This window comes from Cataglyphis hispanica, chromosome 5 (assembly GCF_021464435.1).
Source record: "Cataglyphis hispanica isolate Lineage 1 chromosome 5, ULB_Chis1_1.0, whole genome shotgun sequence".
NCBI classification, from domain to species: domain Eukaryota; kingdom Metazoa; phylum Arthropoda; class Insecta; order Hymenoptera; family Formicidae; genus Cataglyphis; species Cataglyphis hispanica.
Window position 1 is genome coordinate 5,741,246 of NC_065958.1, and position 17,929 is coordinate 5,759,174.

At 33.5% G+C, this 17,929-nt stretch overlaps 1 protein-coding gene across 5 annotated transcripts; it reads left to right on the forward strand.

Annotated features, from left to right (window-relative positions):
- Positions 1-156: 156 nt before the first annotated feature.
- On the forward strand, positions 157-17,929 carry LOC126849460 (casein kinase I-like). 5 transcript variants are annotated; one of them, XM_050591297.1, is made up of 9 exons: positions 170-1,184; positions 1,537-1,647; positions 2,202-2,350; positions 3,212-3,408; positions 3,484-3,686; positions 3,784-4,045; positions 4,504-4,661; positions 10,725-10,818; positions 14,853-17,929. In XM_050591297.1, the coding sequence occupies exons 1-9, from the start codon at positions 1,109-1,111 to the stop codon at positions 14,920-14,922; spliced, it is 1,320 nt and encodes a 439-aa protein (XP_050447254.1). In that variant the 5' UTR covers positions 170-1,108; the 3' UTR covers positions 14,923-17,929. The 5 variants fall into 5 exon arrangements, with proteins under 5 accessions (XP_050447253.1, XP_050447254.1, XP_050447256.1 ...); XM_050591299.1 differs by having other exon boundaries at positions 171-1,184; positions 10,725-10,822; XM_050591300.1 differs by lacking the exon at positions 14,853-17,929 and adding an exon at positions 14,087-14,403 and having other exon boundaries at positions 171-1,184.

Consider the following 17,929-nt stretch of genomic DNA (forward strand, 5'->3'; position numbering starts at 1 on the left):
CTATTCGAAACTAACTACGGTTATTATTTCGTGCATTTTTCAAATTTTTAAATATTTTATATAAATTCAATATATAATATATATGACTATATATGTATATATATATATATATATATATATATATATATATATATATATATATGTATGTATATATAAACAAGTATGAAGTTGGCGAGGGGAATGAGACGAAAGCATCTAAGAAACATCTGTTTCCTCGAATGTTGCTACAGGGCGCGCTAGTGAAGTGAACGCCTTCTGAAGCAACGTGAAACGAGGACGCCCGCCACCACACAACAATCTTCCCACTTTTCCGCTTTCGGTGGGAAAAAAAGTAGGAAAAACCTGTACGTAGGATCGCAAAGACGCCGTCGCGATTGGTTAGGCGTATCCTCGATCGCGCTTCACCGTCATCGGTTTAGCAGACTGCCAGCAAATGCCCTATCGTGACGCGCGCGCTTTTATTGGTCGTCGTGCTCGTGCAATCGGATCGACATTTATCGCAGAAGAGATCCGATTTTCCTGCCGTCCACGACAAGGTCCTCGCGTGCGCGTTACGTTCACCGAATTTTATCACGACATCACGAGCGCCTCTCCCCGTAAGGGGCAAGCCTCTCGATACACCTCGTCATCCTCCCCCGCCATTCTCCTACCTACCTACCTCGCGACGCAGTCGCAGCGCCGTCGACAACAACGTGAACAACGGCGAAAGCGACGTGCAAGCTACGCGAGCGCAGCGCCGCCGTCATCAGCGCGACCGCCATCGCAACGAGGTGCGCTATTCCGTTCACTTCGCGACGAAGCCACGAAGAAATGCCCGTAGGTTCGAGATCGATCAATCCGAGTTCCCGTACGACGAGCATGGAGGTATCATCGCGGTCGAGCCTGTAACGGGCGTGCTGTTACGAGCGAGCCCAGCACGTCGTCGTAGCGGCGAGCGAGCATTGTATCTCGCACTCCACGCTCGCGTCGGGTCAGCTGCTGCTTACTTCGCGCTGCCTCCGCTCTAGGTTGTCGGTGTGTGTGTGCGCTTGTGTATTAAGTCGCCTCTCCCCGTAGCCGCGATCGTGACACTTTTCACCAAGGTGCGCCGCCCAGGCTTGTGCATACGATGGAGCTGCGTGTTGGTAACAAGTACCGGCTCGGACGGAAAATCGGGAGCGGTTCCTTCGGCGACATTTACCTAGGTAACCCCCCCGCCCGCGCAAGTTTCTCGCCAAAGCGCTTGCTACTCGATACCATCCTCTCCCTCTTTCTCTCTTTCTCTCTCTCTATCCTGTATCCTCTCCCTTCCTTCATACCCTCCCCCCGTTTACAGCGGATTTCGTGTATTTCACGCACGAGAGCGTGAAATTCTCCGCGCGCTAACTCTTACATTTATTCCTCACTTTCCTTCCTTTTCTTTTCTTCTTATTTCCTGTTCTTCCACTTGTCTTCTTTCTTTGTCTTCTGTTCCTTCTTTATTCTGTAGATTTGTATGTGTATGTGTGTCTATGTGTAAATGGACAATCTTACTTTAGCTTTTCTTTATATTTGCAGGTACCAATATTTCTACAGGTGAGGAAGTTGCTATCAAATTAGAATGCATAAAGACACGACATCCGCAACTACACATAGAATCCAAGTTTTACAAGATGATGCAAGGAGGTGGTAAGATCAATATTTTCATATATGTTACATATGAATGTTTATTCTATAATATAGAAGTTATTATATGTTCTTGTTTATTAGACAGCTGATCCAATATCTTTTCTTTTATATCAGTATGGCATATTGTATATTTCTGACGTCTGTTTATTTTTGTATTTCTTTACAGTTTGAACATATTGAAAGGTTAAATTTAACAACAGTGTAGAATAACTATTGAAACTTTAATTAAAAATAAAAATTATACACAAAGAAATTAAGATTTATTACAATGAAAAATCTATAAATATATATTATAAACTTTGGGGAAAAAAAAAAAAAAATGCTATACAATTTTCATTATTTTAGTCACTAAATAATACTTCTACTGTGATTATTTCATCACTTTCACCAGCAGTATAGTTTCATAATGCTTATTAAAACACATATTCTTTTTGTGTATATACATATAATATAATTACTTTGTATTATAATTAAAATCTTTAAAGTTATTTCTTTTCTTTTCCTGATCGTATTAAGAACTATAATGACATAATTTCATATTTTTAATATTCTAGTTGGAATACCAACTATAAAATGGTGTGGTTCGGAGGGTGATTATAATGTAATGGTAATGGAATTACTTGGGCCATCACTGGAGGACTTGTTTAATTTTTGTTCAAGACGTTTTACTCTGAAAACAGTCTTACTTCTTGCCGATCAATTGGTAAATAAATTTTTGTTTATTATAAAAATATCTATTGAATATGAATATAATTGATAGCTTAAAAATTAATAAATATTTTATATATTTATCAAAATTAAACATATTAATGTTGTAATAATATCAGTAGATGATACTTTTATTTCTTTTTTTTTACCTTTTTTTATTAATTTTGGATGTATCTTGATTTTTATAAGAAATTTCGTTAGAATTTTAATTTTGCTACTTTATTATACATTGCAAGAAAGGAATCTATTTATGTTGCACATTCATGCCTACACTCTGAGATAAAAGGCTAAACAGATAACTTCCATCTTATTATTCTTATATGGAATTGCGTGAATGTGTTTGCGTAGGGTGTTTCTACTTGAATGCCTTGCTATATGTTCAAAGTTCATATTGTGATTATATTTGAGTATTTATTACTTCATTTAACAGGAAGATATATGTCATTATATGTTTTACTGCTAAGAATCACTCATATATTCTAAATAAATATCTTTCCTTTTTTCAAGACATATTATATTACATGATTATTAAATTATGTATAAAAATATATTTCTCGATATTAAGTATAAAAATCACTAGAAAAAATTAAATATTAATTTTAAATATTTAATTTGCATTTATTTGAAAGCTTTGATTTAGAAGTAATATTTGTATTTCAAAAAAATGAAATAATGTGTTATCAAATTAGCAAGTATTATGTAAAATACACAATTATGAGTTAAATTGTATAAACAGTTAAACTGTATAAACAGTTTATTTATCTTTAGATATATGATCTTTGAAGCATGAAGCATGCACATTGAAACACAGAGTGTACAGTTATAATAACAGTGCTTTAACTTCTCTATTCTGCAGATAAGTAGAACAGATTACATTCACAGCCGCAACTTTATTCATCGTGATATTAAGCCAGACAACTTTCTGATGGGTCTGGGAAAGAAGGGTAATCTCGTCTACATTATAGATTTTGGATTAGCTAAAAAATATCGCGATGGCCGCACACACAAGCATATACCTTATCGAGAAAACAAAAATCTGACAGGGACGGCCAGGTTAGAGTTATATTGCTAATAATATCTTGATGTATAATAGTTTTCCTCTGACTAATTCATTCGCCATAATAACAGATACGCGAGTATAAACACACACTTGGGAATCGAACAGTCACGACGGGACGATCTCGAATCTCTGGGCTATGTCCTCATGTACTTTAATAGAGGTAGTCTACCTTGGCAAGGGTTGAAAGCAGCGACCAAGAGACAAAAGTACGAGCGCATTTCCGAAAAAAAAATGTCCACTCCCATAGAAGAACTCTGTAAGGGATATCCTGGTAAGTTTTTTTTACAGTATGTATCACATAAATAAACTTTTTATCTATTATATTTCAATTTTATATAATATAATAAATATTTGATTAAATATTGCAGTAGAGTTCGCTTCGTATCTAAGGTATTGTCGGGATTTGCGCTTTGAGGAGAGGCCGGATTATTCGCATCTTCGACAACTTTTCCGAACGCTGTTTCATGGTCAGGGCTTCACCTACGATTACGTCTTTGACTGGAATATGCTGAAATTTGGTAACGCGAGACAACCAACTTTACCTTCCGCGCAGCAAGCACCTATGCACTCGCAGCCGTCTAATGCGGCGCTGCCTTCTGGGACCAACAACGATCAGGAACATCGATCAAGGTCGGTGTTTTCTTAAAAAATATCGGCTTTTCTAAAAAATTCTTAAGCATTAAACTAGCTGCACATTAGTGTGATTGCATTTTCACACCATGCCTTTTCATGTTTATAAATAGCATGGTCATTTCATTGCTCACAAGCGTGTTCTATTTTTGGCGTCTGAGACAACGAATCTGGAACCTGCCACTTTGAGCAATGTGAATAATAAATAATACAATTTTAATATTTTTTTTTATTAGTACTTTATTTTTTTATACTCGAGAAATTAATGAAATGTATCTCATCTTATTCAAGTCTGGTAAATTTAGTTTAACAATAACGTTTTCAAAAATGACTAAAGATGGATTAATATATTGCGCTAAAATCGTCTATTATATCGTCTATTATATATATTATATATTTTTTTTTTGCATTTATCGGTGAGAAATCTACATTTATCTTTCATTCGTATCTGCTTTCAGGCCCTACACGCGGCAATGTTTACCGAACGCGTCCGTAGCGACGGTGGGGCCGACGCTTGGACGCTTGGATCCGACCACAAGTTTACGAGCAATCCGGCAGAAACGCGAGATGGAGACTCGTGGTGACCAGGACAATCAGGACAAGAATGATCTTCAAGGTAAAATACAATTCTACCAACAATTCTGCGCAAGCCAACAGAATTTCGCTATTGCCGAACGAAAAACGCAACATAATGTGACAGTCGGACACTCGCAGCAGCCTGCGCCTGGCGGCAATGAGACTGCCGCTGCCGCCACTGCTACACGCGTCATTAATCCATGTCAATTCAGTACATTCAAGTCAACTGCTACGCCGGGTAATAGAGCGGCACCGCCGCCACCGCCAGATGCGGCGGCCTCTCTAAACCTGACCGGTCTTAATCTGGGACGTAGTCGCGAATTAGGCTCTAATCGTATCGCGGAGATAAATTCCGCGACTACGTCACGCGACTATTATCAGCCGACAATGAGTAGAACGCGTGAAAGAAGCCCAAACACAGCGTCCCGTCAACTCGATAAACAGAGTTATTTTTTTCATGGGCATAAAACTGAGAAAGACGTAGATCGCAAAGTCGTGATGTTTGAGGATCTAGAAATAAAGGGTACGGATTATGTTCGACTGACGGCGGATGATGCGGACGACATCGCGGCAATCTCTGGCGGCTCGATCAATTGCTTCGGCGGCCTAGATAAAGAGAGAAGTTACGCTGATTATGATAGTGACAAAAAACACAGGTGTCCCGCAATGAACAACTTACGACATCTTACTGTGACTCACGAGATGCAACGTGACTCAGAAAACGTAGAATTCCTTGAGAAGGAGGGTGAAATCTTTAAGAAAAGTAGTAATGAATTTTTGCAGGAGGCTTTCACTAGCAAACGCAGAAACTTCTCTTTTCGCAACAAAGAAAAAACGCATAAGAGTTTGGAGTCGCTTGAAAAAAGTATCAATATACCAGCTGTAGATTGTAAAAGTCTAGATCTTTTACCGGAAGAGCAATCAAAAACATTTTTTCATAGTAAACAGAGGAGTCTTGATTCGTCGCAGAAATCGATGAAGAAGTCTGATTCAACGACAGTGAACAAGACACGCAAATGGCCTAACTTCTTCCAACGAGTTGGTAGAAGCTTGCATTTTTTACCCAGGGAGCGCGAGAAGCGTCAGGACATCTTGAAGCAAGAGGAACGCACCATTAACAATCAATATCCTCAGACCGATCAGGAGAAATGTGAATATTTTTTACAGAGGCATCAGAAAAATGATTTTTTTGAGTGTACGCCAAGCGCATTGGCCAATCGTGCTCCCGTCCAATCTAATCTCGGTTCTTTCGACGAAATAGATACCGCTGTTGAACAGAATTCCGCTAGTCGCCTCAAAGATGCGCGGCTCGAGGAAAATACGTTTCGCATGAAACGAGGTTCAAATAATTCTATGAATATAAATCCCGCGGAAGATAATATAAAACAGAATAATTTGAATGCGAGTCAACCGTTGATGCAATCCGACATTTCGGCCAATATCGAATTGACTGTAACAGTAATGCAATCGAGACTTCCCTTGATCGAGGGTCCTATTGCAAGTGTCACCACGCAAGATACTGTGAGTGGCAACAAAGACAGCTTAGACATCGGATACTCTATCAGCGAACTTGGTAGAATTTACTTACATACTATACAAAACATTGATAATGCAGATGGTTTGCGATCTATGGAGAACGCCGTTGACGCGACGGAGAAACGGAAACGCTACATAGAATGGCTACAAACGAAAAACGATCAAGACATTTTAAGCCATGGTATTAATTCATGTGATTCTCTGACTCATGGTAAATCGCAGGGTAACTTGGACATTCTTATAAATATCCTACTCGACATTTTTGTATGGATTTGCATTTGAAAGCAGTTGTAAGGCACTTTTGGGAAATCTGAAAAACAAACGCATCCTCTTACATCACGTACCGAGCGATCTCCGTTATATATTCTCGTATGAAAAAATTACAAGACCAAGATTTCGATAGTTGGGTATGTTCCAGAAATCAAATATTTTTTACAAAGGAATATGTAGAATGAACATGATTTTTATACTGAATATTTTTCGTGATTTGCGCATTTTATGCGTATATATATTTTCATATGATATTATATAATATTTATAATTGCTATTTATATATTTTCTCTATACACGTCGAATTATCCATGACACATAGTCATGACAGTCACATTGAAATCTTGGCTATCTATAAATATTTACGTCGATTGCCTTAGATTACAGGTAAGAGTGAAAGTAATTATAGATTGCATTATGGTGATCGTGAAATATGCGATCTCGAGCCAATACGCGATTTTTGTTCTATCACGCAACATATATAATGTACATGTAATCATATATTAGATTTTATAATTTTGTACTGCGGCTTCTTTCACCTATACATACTGGATCGATGGCGCTTATTAATGTTTGAAAAACGCGTCGCGAAATTTTAATGTCGTATATTCTTGCCGCATAATAATTACGAGATTGGTTTTGTTTCGTCCTTATTAGATTTTACTCTATTTTATTCTCTTACGATAGCGGTTGATAAGCATCCACATACCAAATTATATTAATGATTAACATGTTATGCAATCATGTGTATGTACATAATTTTTTTTTTTTGTTTGTTTGTTTGTTTAACAATTATAAGCTCATTTACAATGATATAATCGTGAAGAAAATGAAAAATCAGAGCTTTGGTTTTTTAGAGGATCGTAAAAAAACTATTTTGATTAAAATTGCTCAAACAAATATTGTTTATAATTTCTAAGGTTGTGTACACCGAAATTTTTTTTATATTTATTATAAGTTGATTTAATTTTTACAGCGATTTTACATTTGTTGCTGCATATAAAAATTCATCATTTATGTTACAAACAGATTTTATTATCGAGTAATCTCTTTGCATCTTATTTTTCTTTATTTATATTTTCGATAATTTTTTATTATTTAATTAAATTAATTCGGTTTTTTGAAATAATAACGAAATGAAGAAAGCATCGTGCACAATTTATAAAATAAGAATGACATTACCATAGGAATATATGGCTTTAGCCGTTTTTTATAATTTATTTATTTCTGCCTTAAGAGAGATATAATCTTTTGATTGTTCAGACTGACCAAAAATTAATAGACTGATAACACTCGTCATTAAATATTTTTCGAAGTGCTTGTTTGCAGAAACGTAGATAATATAATTTTTATTGCAGTATTCTATTTTATTCTTTTTTTTCTAAATTTTCCATGTTTCTCTTTTTTATTTAAAACTTAGGATTATATAACATATACAATCACAATATCATTTTATAACATTAAAGTTTAGAGATATCAATGTCATATATTATAGAGAAAATATCAATACAATTGCTTTTTATATAAATCAAAATCCGTATATAATTGCGAAATTCATTTTTTTATTTATTATAAAATCTACGATGCTGTAATCAAGCGATAAAAATTAATTCTAGTTCCTTTCAAATTCAGTTTATGTGTTCTTCCTTTTATATATTTATACATTTAATGAAAAGTAAGGGAAGGAGGTTAAAGAATTTTGTCAATTGATCTTTTCTTACATTGTTGATATATTGATTTTACATTAATATACTCAAATACATTGATAGTACATTTAATAGACATATAACAATATGCAATATGCAACAATAATGCAAAAAACCAAATGTTTAATCAATTAATTTGTTTAATATTTGTCTTATACGTGCATTACGTTAAAAGAAGTTTCAATGGTATATGCAATCATTTTTCAGCAATTTCATACGCAGATACATGACTCTCTATATGAACAATGAGAAATGATTTAAAGACTGTTAATATTTGTTTACTATTTGATGAGAACTCAGGATTGTATCCAAAATCGAATCTTTGCGATTTGTTAATCTTATTAATCATAAAATTCGAAGTATGAAGCGTTGGGTATTTCTCGCAGCAGGATCAACATGAGACGATTGCTGCTTTTAATATTATTAATATAAATATATCACACTATTTGTTTCAATCGTATATAGAACGCGTTGTTAATTTTAAATTAGCATTTAAAAGAAAAAAAATGATATTGTGTTCCTTTATTTTAGTCATTGACATTTTCATCATTTAATTAATTATATCCCGCAACGATTGTGAAGCTTCAACACCAACGTGTCTAATGATAATTAATTAATCATATACGTATTAGTCTTCGCATACATGTAACGATACATTCTGGTGAAATGGAAGAAGTATAGTCTGATGGATGATATATTGATAGCTTTTCACAACTCACAATAGTTTGACTTTTCATTTTTCTAATTAATGTCATTATATGGAAGAGCGTCCAGAGACGCGCGGAAAGCGTTACCAAAGCTTAGATAGGGAATATAAAATCTAGTTTACTACTTATTCATGATCTTTGTAATCTTAAAGGATATTTTGGCTCTCTCATTAGATAAAAGAATCGAGTGAAGAGATTTATCCTTATTAATATTTCGCTACGACATTGCAAACTTCTTCCTATGCACTGGATCACTAGACCACAGGCATCGTCCTTTATCGCTCATTTTCCCCGTTTTTCTTCATTCATCTACGAAGTCTTCATATCGTATATTTATCTGTAATCGACCTGTTTTTTTATTGATAGTAATGGTGATGATAATGATGATGATGATAATGATAATGAAGAAAAAGTAGCAAATAAATGTTTTTCCATTCAAGGACTGGTCTCTTTTTATTTATCTCACCACACGACATTGTTGATTATCCTTGTCAAAATTATTTCTCACTTGGCTTGAATGGAAAAACCCAAGCGTACGATGAATAGCTTTAAAGCTATTCATCCTTGAAATCTCTAGATTTCGAAGATTTTTCGATATTTCGATGAAAAAGAAAGAGAATGGCGAAAAAGTCTATGTTTTAGCTAATTTTTCAATTTTGTCGCATCATCTGTCTTCACAGAAGCATATATCATTCTTTTCTTATTTTAATTTATTTTTCGAATCACATTAACATTTGCGCACATTCTTTCGATTATTTTTTTTTTTTTTTTTTATTCTAATTAATTTTTCCATTTCAATTGCCAAGAGTGAAAATCTACCCGTCCCGCGTCGCCTGGTTGATGTTATTTCTATTGAATGACATTCTTGAATATTTATATGAATATATTATATGAATATGAAAGTAATTACTTTGACACATCAACCTGACGAATATATCCTACATATAACACGATCCTTGAGATGTTGTATTACTTCATAATTTATTATTATTGCTGTTTCAGAAGATTACAACAATAATTAAGAAGTAATGATAGAGTTTGATAAAGTTCAAAACAATGTATCTTTATTTTTTACTAAAAAAAGCATATGCTTTAAATATCAGTGAACTTACAAATTAAAAATCAAGAGTGTTATAATGAATTTATTAAATATATTATAAAATTTTTGTCCTCTTTACTAGTTTATTATATATAGATTATGTGAACTATTCATATAGAATTTTTCGTTTATAAAATTTAACTATGTGTATACATATATATATATATATATATATATATATATATATATATATATATATTAATAAAAATTAGATACGACAATTATATAATAATTTCATATAATATATCGATGCTTTACCGGATTAGATTGCGCGTTTCTGCGTCATTATTGTCAAAAGTAGCCTCAGATTGCAGGCTGACACTCATGGTGGGTATAACACACACATACGTACTATGAAAATGTGTGCTTTGCAATGTAACGAGTGTTTTTTTCTATCTATACGATTATTTTTCTTACCACTTGTTTTTCTTCTCGGCGAGCTACTTGCACGATTGAATGTACTGACTAAAATATTACCGACGAATTTATGCAAAAGTCGAGGTTTGGAATTTTTTTGAAAAAAGAAATTTTATTTTAATGGATATTGCTATCCCCTGTGATTGCTTTTGAATTTGTGTATAATCTTTAAATCTGCTGTATCAAGAGAAAGCGGCTGTAGAGAGTTTTATATATATATATATAAATTGACACAAAAAGAGATCGAATTTCTTACAAAATAGGCAAGGTGGCAGCGAGTTGACGACACGAACACATAGGAATGTTGGCTGGATTTCTTTTGCGGATTTTTATGCATTATTGTTTTTTTTTCTGATAATCTCTTTCAGCATCGGGTGCGGGTGGACAGGAACGAAGGGTCAGTATGCGGTTGCATCGTAGGGATACACTTCTAGCAGCTGCAGGAGAAATGCCCAAGTCCAAGTGAGTTGCTATACAATATAGAACGAACTAAATCTGCTAAACGACTGGGTATAACTTGCTCTACTGAGATCCGCGTATGAAAAATGTCGTTAGCTTGTACAAATAATGATGTTGACGTTAATTATTTCTATTGTTTTAGTGTCATAATAAGAAAGAAAGGTTTTGGCATAAAAGAAATTAACCTTTTTCTATATTTTGATATATTGTATATACATATAATGCTAAAATAGATCGTCGAATTTTGCAATTTTCTTTGACTAATTTGAGCTCAAATTTTTTTCAACAATATAATTATTGATATCTCAAAGATATCGATAGTTTTCGAATTAAGTTTCAAGAGTAGAAATAAAATCTGATTATTTCTGTAATTTTTCAAAAAAACTTTAATCGATTTTTAATCTAGTTGATATTGATAATTAAAGAATTATGAAAAAGAAAGAAAGATTGATATCAAGTTTGTCAATGCATATTTTGACGACTTATTTTCAGATCATCTTATAGAATTCTTATAGAAATCTTATAGAATTCTTTGCGAGAATAGTTCAGAGCTTGTTACACTCTCGTTTCAGGTTGCATGATTGTTGCACATTTTGGGGGTCAATTTCATTTTATATATAAGCCTGTTTCTGATTCTATTTACATTTATATCGATCTCATACAGTGGCTGTGATACTAAGTATGAAAATTTGCAGTACATTAATAATATAAGCCCGATTTTTATCAATTTTCACAGCTCTCATCAAATCTTATGATTCATCGAGGCGTAATAATCCAAGATTGTAATTTGTGTTACGCTTGTGCAAACGCTAGACGTGTTTTGTGTGTTTCGGTGCGCGTTACTTATATAGAAGCTTAATTTAGTAGGAAGGTGGTGTCGCAATACCGTGGCATGGTACTTCAATTAATTGTGTTAATTCGAGATAAATGGATATACAATCGAATAGATAAAGGGAAAGGAACACATTTTGTCATTTGGAAAGAATTCTCGGCATGCATATATCCCATATTCAGAATGACTCATTTCATCGTCATCTTTGGTGACATATCTTCAACCATTTTAAAATCTATAATCAAAACGCGAATGTTTTGATAAATTTCGTTACAATTGAAAAATAGATAATGTTTTCTCTAAAAATCAATAATTCTTTCATAAATTTATTTTACAAAAGTGCAAATAGAAAGATAAATTTTATTATTTATATAATTTTTTACAAGAAAATTTTAAGAGATTTGCAATTTAAAGATCATTTATAAAGATATTTAAAAATAAAGAGTGAAATTTTTTTAAGAGGAGACTATTTTCTAAACAAAAATTAGTTTCAAGTTTATCAAAGAAAGCATTATATTATGTATTACCGATAACTGTATGAAATGAAGAAGTAAAAGGTACATCTTAAAATATAATATTTATATTTAAGTGCGAAAAACATTCTCTCCAAATGTAGATAAAAAATTACTATTGCTTGCTGTCACAAATGCACTCTCTCACAATGTAATATTTATTATTTTTAATAAATTATATTAGAATATGTGATTAACAAAAAAAAAACTAATTAAAGTACAAGTGCAAGATACAATTTCTATATTTTGGTAAATTTATAATGCCTGTAGCTTGTGATATAGACCGATCGGCTATATAATTTTGAGATTATCGCATGTGATTAATAAATCATTTACAAATAATTTTCTTGGTTGTTAGATTAAATTTCGATTATATTTCATGTTATTGAGATGCCCAAGCATAAAAATCACGCATCGATAAAAAGTAAAATACGAGAAACTTGATATTATTTTACGTTTCATATAGAGTACATTTGAGGAAAGCATAAGAATACAGTAGAATTTTTTAAAATAATTTTTCAAAATTCGAATTTAAGTGATTTAATTTATGACATTTATTCTTATTAGTAGACATATATTCATATTAGAAGATTGATAACAAAATGAACGTGCAAATTAAATGACTTCTTTAAAAAAAAAAAACTTTAGCATGTTCTGCAAGTGAAATATTTGATTAGGACGCGTTATACAGGATGGGCCCAAATGTTCCCAGATTTTCAGATTTTTTAGGAAATTTAATTTTGACCAAAAAGTTTCAGATAAACACAGGGATCGAAAAATGCTTTCTTAAAGTTAGCGCCAAAAAATCTCTGAAATCATGGTTATTTTATGCATTTTTACAAATATCAGGGAAAATATGCATATATTTAACAAAAAATGTCGAAATAAAAGTTGTAGAGAATTAAATTATCTTTCAAATGAGATCACAAAGATTGTAGTTCGTTCCATTAGGTTTTGAGATAACCAGTTTCAAATGTACAAAAAAGTTTTTTCGACTTTTGACGTGTTTTTTAAAAAGCTTGTTATCTCAATACCTATAGAACAAACTACAATAATTTTGATCTCAATTGAAAGATAATTTAATTCTCTACAACTTGTTACATTTTTTAAAAAATGTATATTTTCTCTGATATTCCTAAAAATATATAAAATACCGACGTGATTTCAGAGGTTTTTGGGCGCTAACTTTTTAAAGGGACATTTTTTTGATCCCTGCTTGTAGGAAACTTTTTGTTCAGAATTAAATTTTCTGTAAAATCTCAAAGTCTGACCGGAACGTTTAAATCTACCCTGTATATATCTGTTGTTATATATCATATGTTTCTCGGCGAGGAGAAGACTTTCACATTTGCCTTTCAAGACTTGTAATGCTAGCAATAAGAGCGTAACGAGTCAGAGAATAACTAAACGATTCAACTGGTTATTACACAACTCTGCTTGGTAACTGATTAATTCATTATTGAATATCTTGAAATATAGATTTGTAGAGCCGGTTGACATTGTATTCTCATTAATACAATTCGCATTTAGAAATATCAGAACATAAATATTTATCGCGTTTATTCTTGAAATTTTATTAGTTTTGAGTAAGACAAATTATATGAATTTATTCTCCAATCAAATTTGTATCTTAGATTTATATGTATCTTAGATTTGTATGTATTAATATATAAGTTATTACATGTTATAAATATTTGTAAAGAGAAAAATATTTCTAATAAACATTATACGTTTTTTTAATTAACGTTAAATAGTGCGTGCTGGGCATCTCTTGGAATAACTGTGCATGTAAACATGCACGTTTTCGCACTTCAAATTTCACAATATAATCTATAGATAGAATCTTTTTAATACTGTGAAAGTATAGACATGCAAAATTATTCGGTATCGAAATTCCGCTTTATGTTCTTTCGTTGACTTTTTTCAGGTAACCGAAAGCTATCGCACTAATTCTAAATGACAAAAATAGACAAAGAGGAAGCGAAATTCTCTTCTGTGCCACGGTAGAGGACGCCGATTGTGAAAAGCTCTGATCACGGGGAAAAATTTCATCGTGCGAGCCTTCTCTCTGAGTCCATCTCCCCTCATGAGCTTGTTGATAATTTGTCATTATCATACGCGAATTTTGCAGTTCTCATGAAGAACTTTGCAATGTTATTTTAATGCAGCGGAAACGATATAATTGATCTGTATTTAACTTGTCAAATATTTAAATAAGATAAAGTACGTCATTATATATATGTTGATAGAAAAAGAACACATATATTAGAATATTTAATATTATAAATATTAAATTATAATTTATATGTACATATACAATATATATTGTATATGTACATATAAATTATAATTTAATATTTTAGTAAATTTTTTTTTTTTTAGAAAATATCTATTGACGTTAGTTATATCTTTTCCAGAACTACATTGCATTTTATTGTGAGAAAGATTATTATTAATTTTATTAAATTTAACTATTATGTCGCTGTAAATGCTAGCGATTATCTGATCTCACGAGAATTTTTCCGATAAAAGAAGTCGTGTTAAAGATCGAAACTGGGAAGATTTGATATGACAAATGAGAGAAGGAACGCCGGAAAAAAAGAAAAAAAAAAAAAAGGGAACCTTTAGCTCGTGTTTATGTGAAGACGGTGGCACGCTAATGTCGCTGTTTTGTGTGTCTTTTGTTTTGGAAGCGCCAATGCGACGGCAATCGCTCCACCCACCCTGATGGTCAGGCGGGCAAGCGTGCAACACAACAAGTGAATCAGCAGCAGCAATAGCGGAATCATCATCATTATCATCATAATCAGCAGCGCCGTTCGTCAAGAGCGACGATTAGTGATCAACGCCGCCGCCAACACGGCGCACTCCTGCCTGTCGCAAACCGGAAATGAACTCGTGCGTATTCGCATCCGGTGAACGGTGATGTGATACGATTTTCACGTATCAGTAACAATTCTATTCGTGGTGCTTCGTTACGATGTCCGCGATGAATATAGCATAACAGAAAAATTTAACAAAAATGTCTGCGCGCGACTCTTCGTACCGAGTGAACGATGACGAAAAAAAAAAAGGGAAGAAAAAACCGGCAGACTTCTTAGCGCAAAGTAAAGTAATGTAGAATGCGCGTTGTATGGTGAATTGTAACAACTACATCACAGTGTGATTAACAACGCCCACCGCGCTTCTTCAAGATGCAACGACGCAGTTCTAGTGCGCTAGGTTCTCGGACGGATTATACTACAGAATGCTCTGAATCTCTTTCTCATGATCAAAGCGAGAATCATGTTTGGAGAGAAAAGAGAGAAAGAGAACGCTCTTAACGACCATACATTCACGAGGGTAGTGAGACTTAAAAATCGAAGTCGAATCCCTTGCATCTCTTGCGGACATAGAACGATAAAACATGATTGTGATCGTTTTTTTATTTTCTTTTTTTTTTTGAGGTGAATCACAAATGTACAGTACGCGGTTTCGATGGTGGATTCTCGCAGTTGTTTATCATACATAGTATAAATTTGGAGATTATTTAATTTTCATCATATATGTGGCGAGAACCGAACTGTGGCCAGTTTTGTCTTTTCTGAATTCAATACTGTTTCATTTTATGCGTATAAATTTCAAATGAGTAATTATAAAGTTCATTGTCAACTTTCTTCTCAAGATAGATATCAAATTGTTATAAAATTGAACGTAACAGAAGGCTACCCTGATATATTAAATATCATGATATTTCTTTTATATATTATAAATATTCTCGATTATATAATAGTGAATATTCTCCATTTGTAAATTTCTGTATAACTTATCAAAAAGTAACTTTTTTTTTATTTTAATGTTGTATAAGTCGATTGATGGCTTATGTGACTATTCGTTAATAATATAGACTTCGCGAAATTATTGTTCGATTTTCACAAGACATTTACGAGAATTAACATAATTCCGCGCAATTATTACCGTATCTTATTCCAATGGCGAGCTGAATACGTATGTATAAATGTAGAATATTTCTTCGTATAAGTCGCATGTACATAGACCGAATACATTGGTAACTCAAGCAGCTGTTGAGTGTGTAAAGCTGTTACGAATTTTTGCACAAAATACGTTTTTTCAGGCGATATAAATGAGATGTTAGTTCCATGTTAGTGTCCAGAGAATCAAGTGCAATCGCGGGGAAAAGCCAATAAATACGGCTGAATTATCAATTTTGCTAGAACGCGTTATTCGACATACATTGCTGAAAATCGCGTTAATACGGTTCTTGTCTTAAATTCGGCGTGTCATTGTTCCAACCGAGCTGAAATAAAGATAAAACATAAATTTCGGGAACATTTGCATATTCAAGAAAATTTAAAAGTCACAACATCGCGTAAAGGGATAAAATTTTAAAATTATTTTCCGAAATGCCAGAGAATCTCCCGAAACGCTCATTTACTGGACAATCTCGCTGAGGAGAGCAATATCACGTCGATTTACGGCACGCCAGCAGGATGCTGAGGTCTTTTCGCTAAAAAGCTCGATAGTTAAACGATCATACAGAACGTAGTACAACGGGCGCGCTAGGTGTTGGCGGGGAGGACGTCTAGTTTTAGAGACAATTCGTTTGGTTGTGCTTAGATGGTAAGAAGAAAACTAAGAAAACATACGATTGCGAGTTTCCGTAAAGCATTTCTATTTCATCAGCATCGATCGGGCGTACTGTACAGATGATGGTGTGTCGCGTGTGTGATGAATTATGTATGACGCCGTGGTTCGCGTACCGTTAGCGTCGTAATTGAGCGCTCCGAGGTAATGAGATCTTACGTACGGAAAGCGCAATAACCGCAGGACAAATTCTCTCTGTCTATAATAAATAATAAAACGGATGTGACCTCTTCTCGTCCCGTGACAAACCTCGTGCCCTTCCCTTTTATACGGTAACAATACTAACCGAGAATGTGTAACAGCAAAACCATTTAATAGCGGACTCGGTCATGTTCGTCGACCTTCTGTTTTTCTTTTTTTTTTTTAATTAAGTTGAAAATAGCAAAAATATGCTGTATATCGAATTGTAGGTGATATACATATATATATATATATATATATATATATATATATATATATATATATATATACACAGAAAAAGCAATCGTCGATGAACATTACCATCGTTTTGCTAACGTGTGTATGTCCCGTGTTTGTAGCAAGTATGTGTGTGTTAATTACATGAAAGTGTGCGTGAGAACGTGAGAAGGAGAAGAATGATGGGGAAGGAAAGTGCGAATAAAGTGAGTGCGTGCTCGCATCATAAGAAACGGATACCAAGAGAATGTCCGTCGCATTCGTCTTTCCCATATTTAACGCTTGAAATGCGGAATCATTCTGCATTTTATTTATATTCACTTTGCGTTGATTATTAAACAGTCGCGTACAGCGTTAAATATGGAGTACTTTACGGATCGATGAATCTTTAATCTCACATTCAATTGTCCAAGGACAGGTTGCACCGACGACAATTAACATAGTTGATTATTTTCTTTACATATCGCAGAATCAAGATCTAGAATAGTATTTTTCAATTTTTTTTTGTGCGCTCCCGCGTGAGAGCCTCCCGAGTTTAATTTTCGATCTCTCATGTCATTGCCTAGTTGGGAAGAAAGACTGGATAGATCGCTTAAAAATTTACAATAACTGATATAACATGCCATGGTTTTATGTAACCCACGTGGAAAAAAAATTGAACTAGTATCAGACCGAATTATATTTTGCATACTATTGAGATGCTATCAAA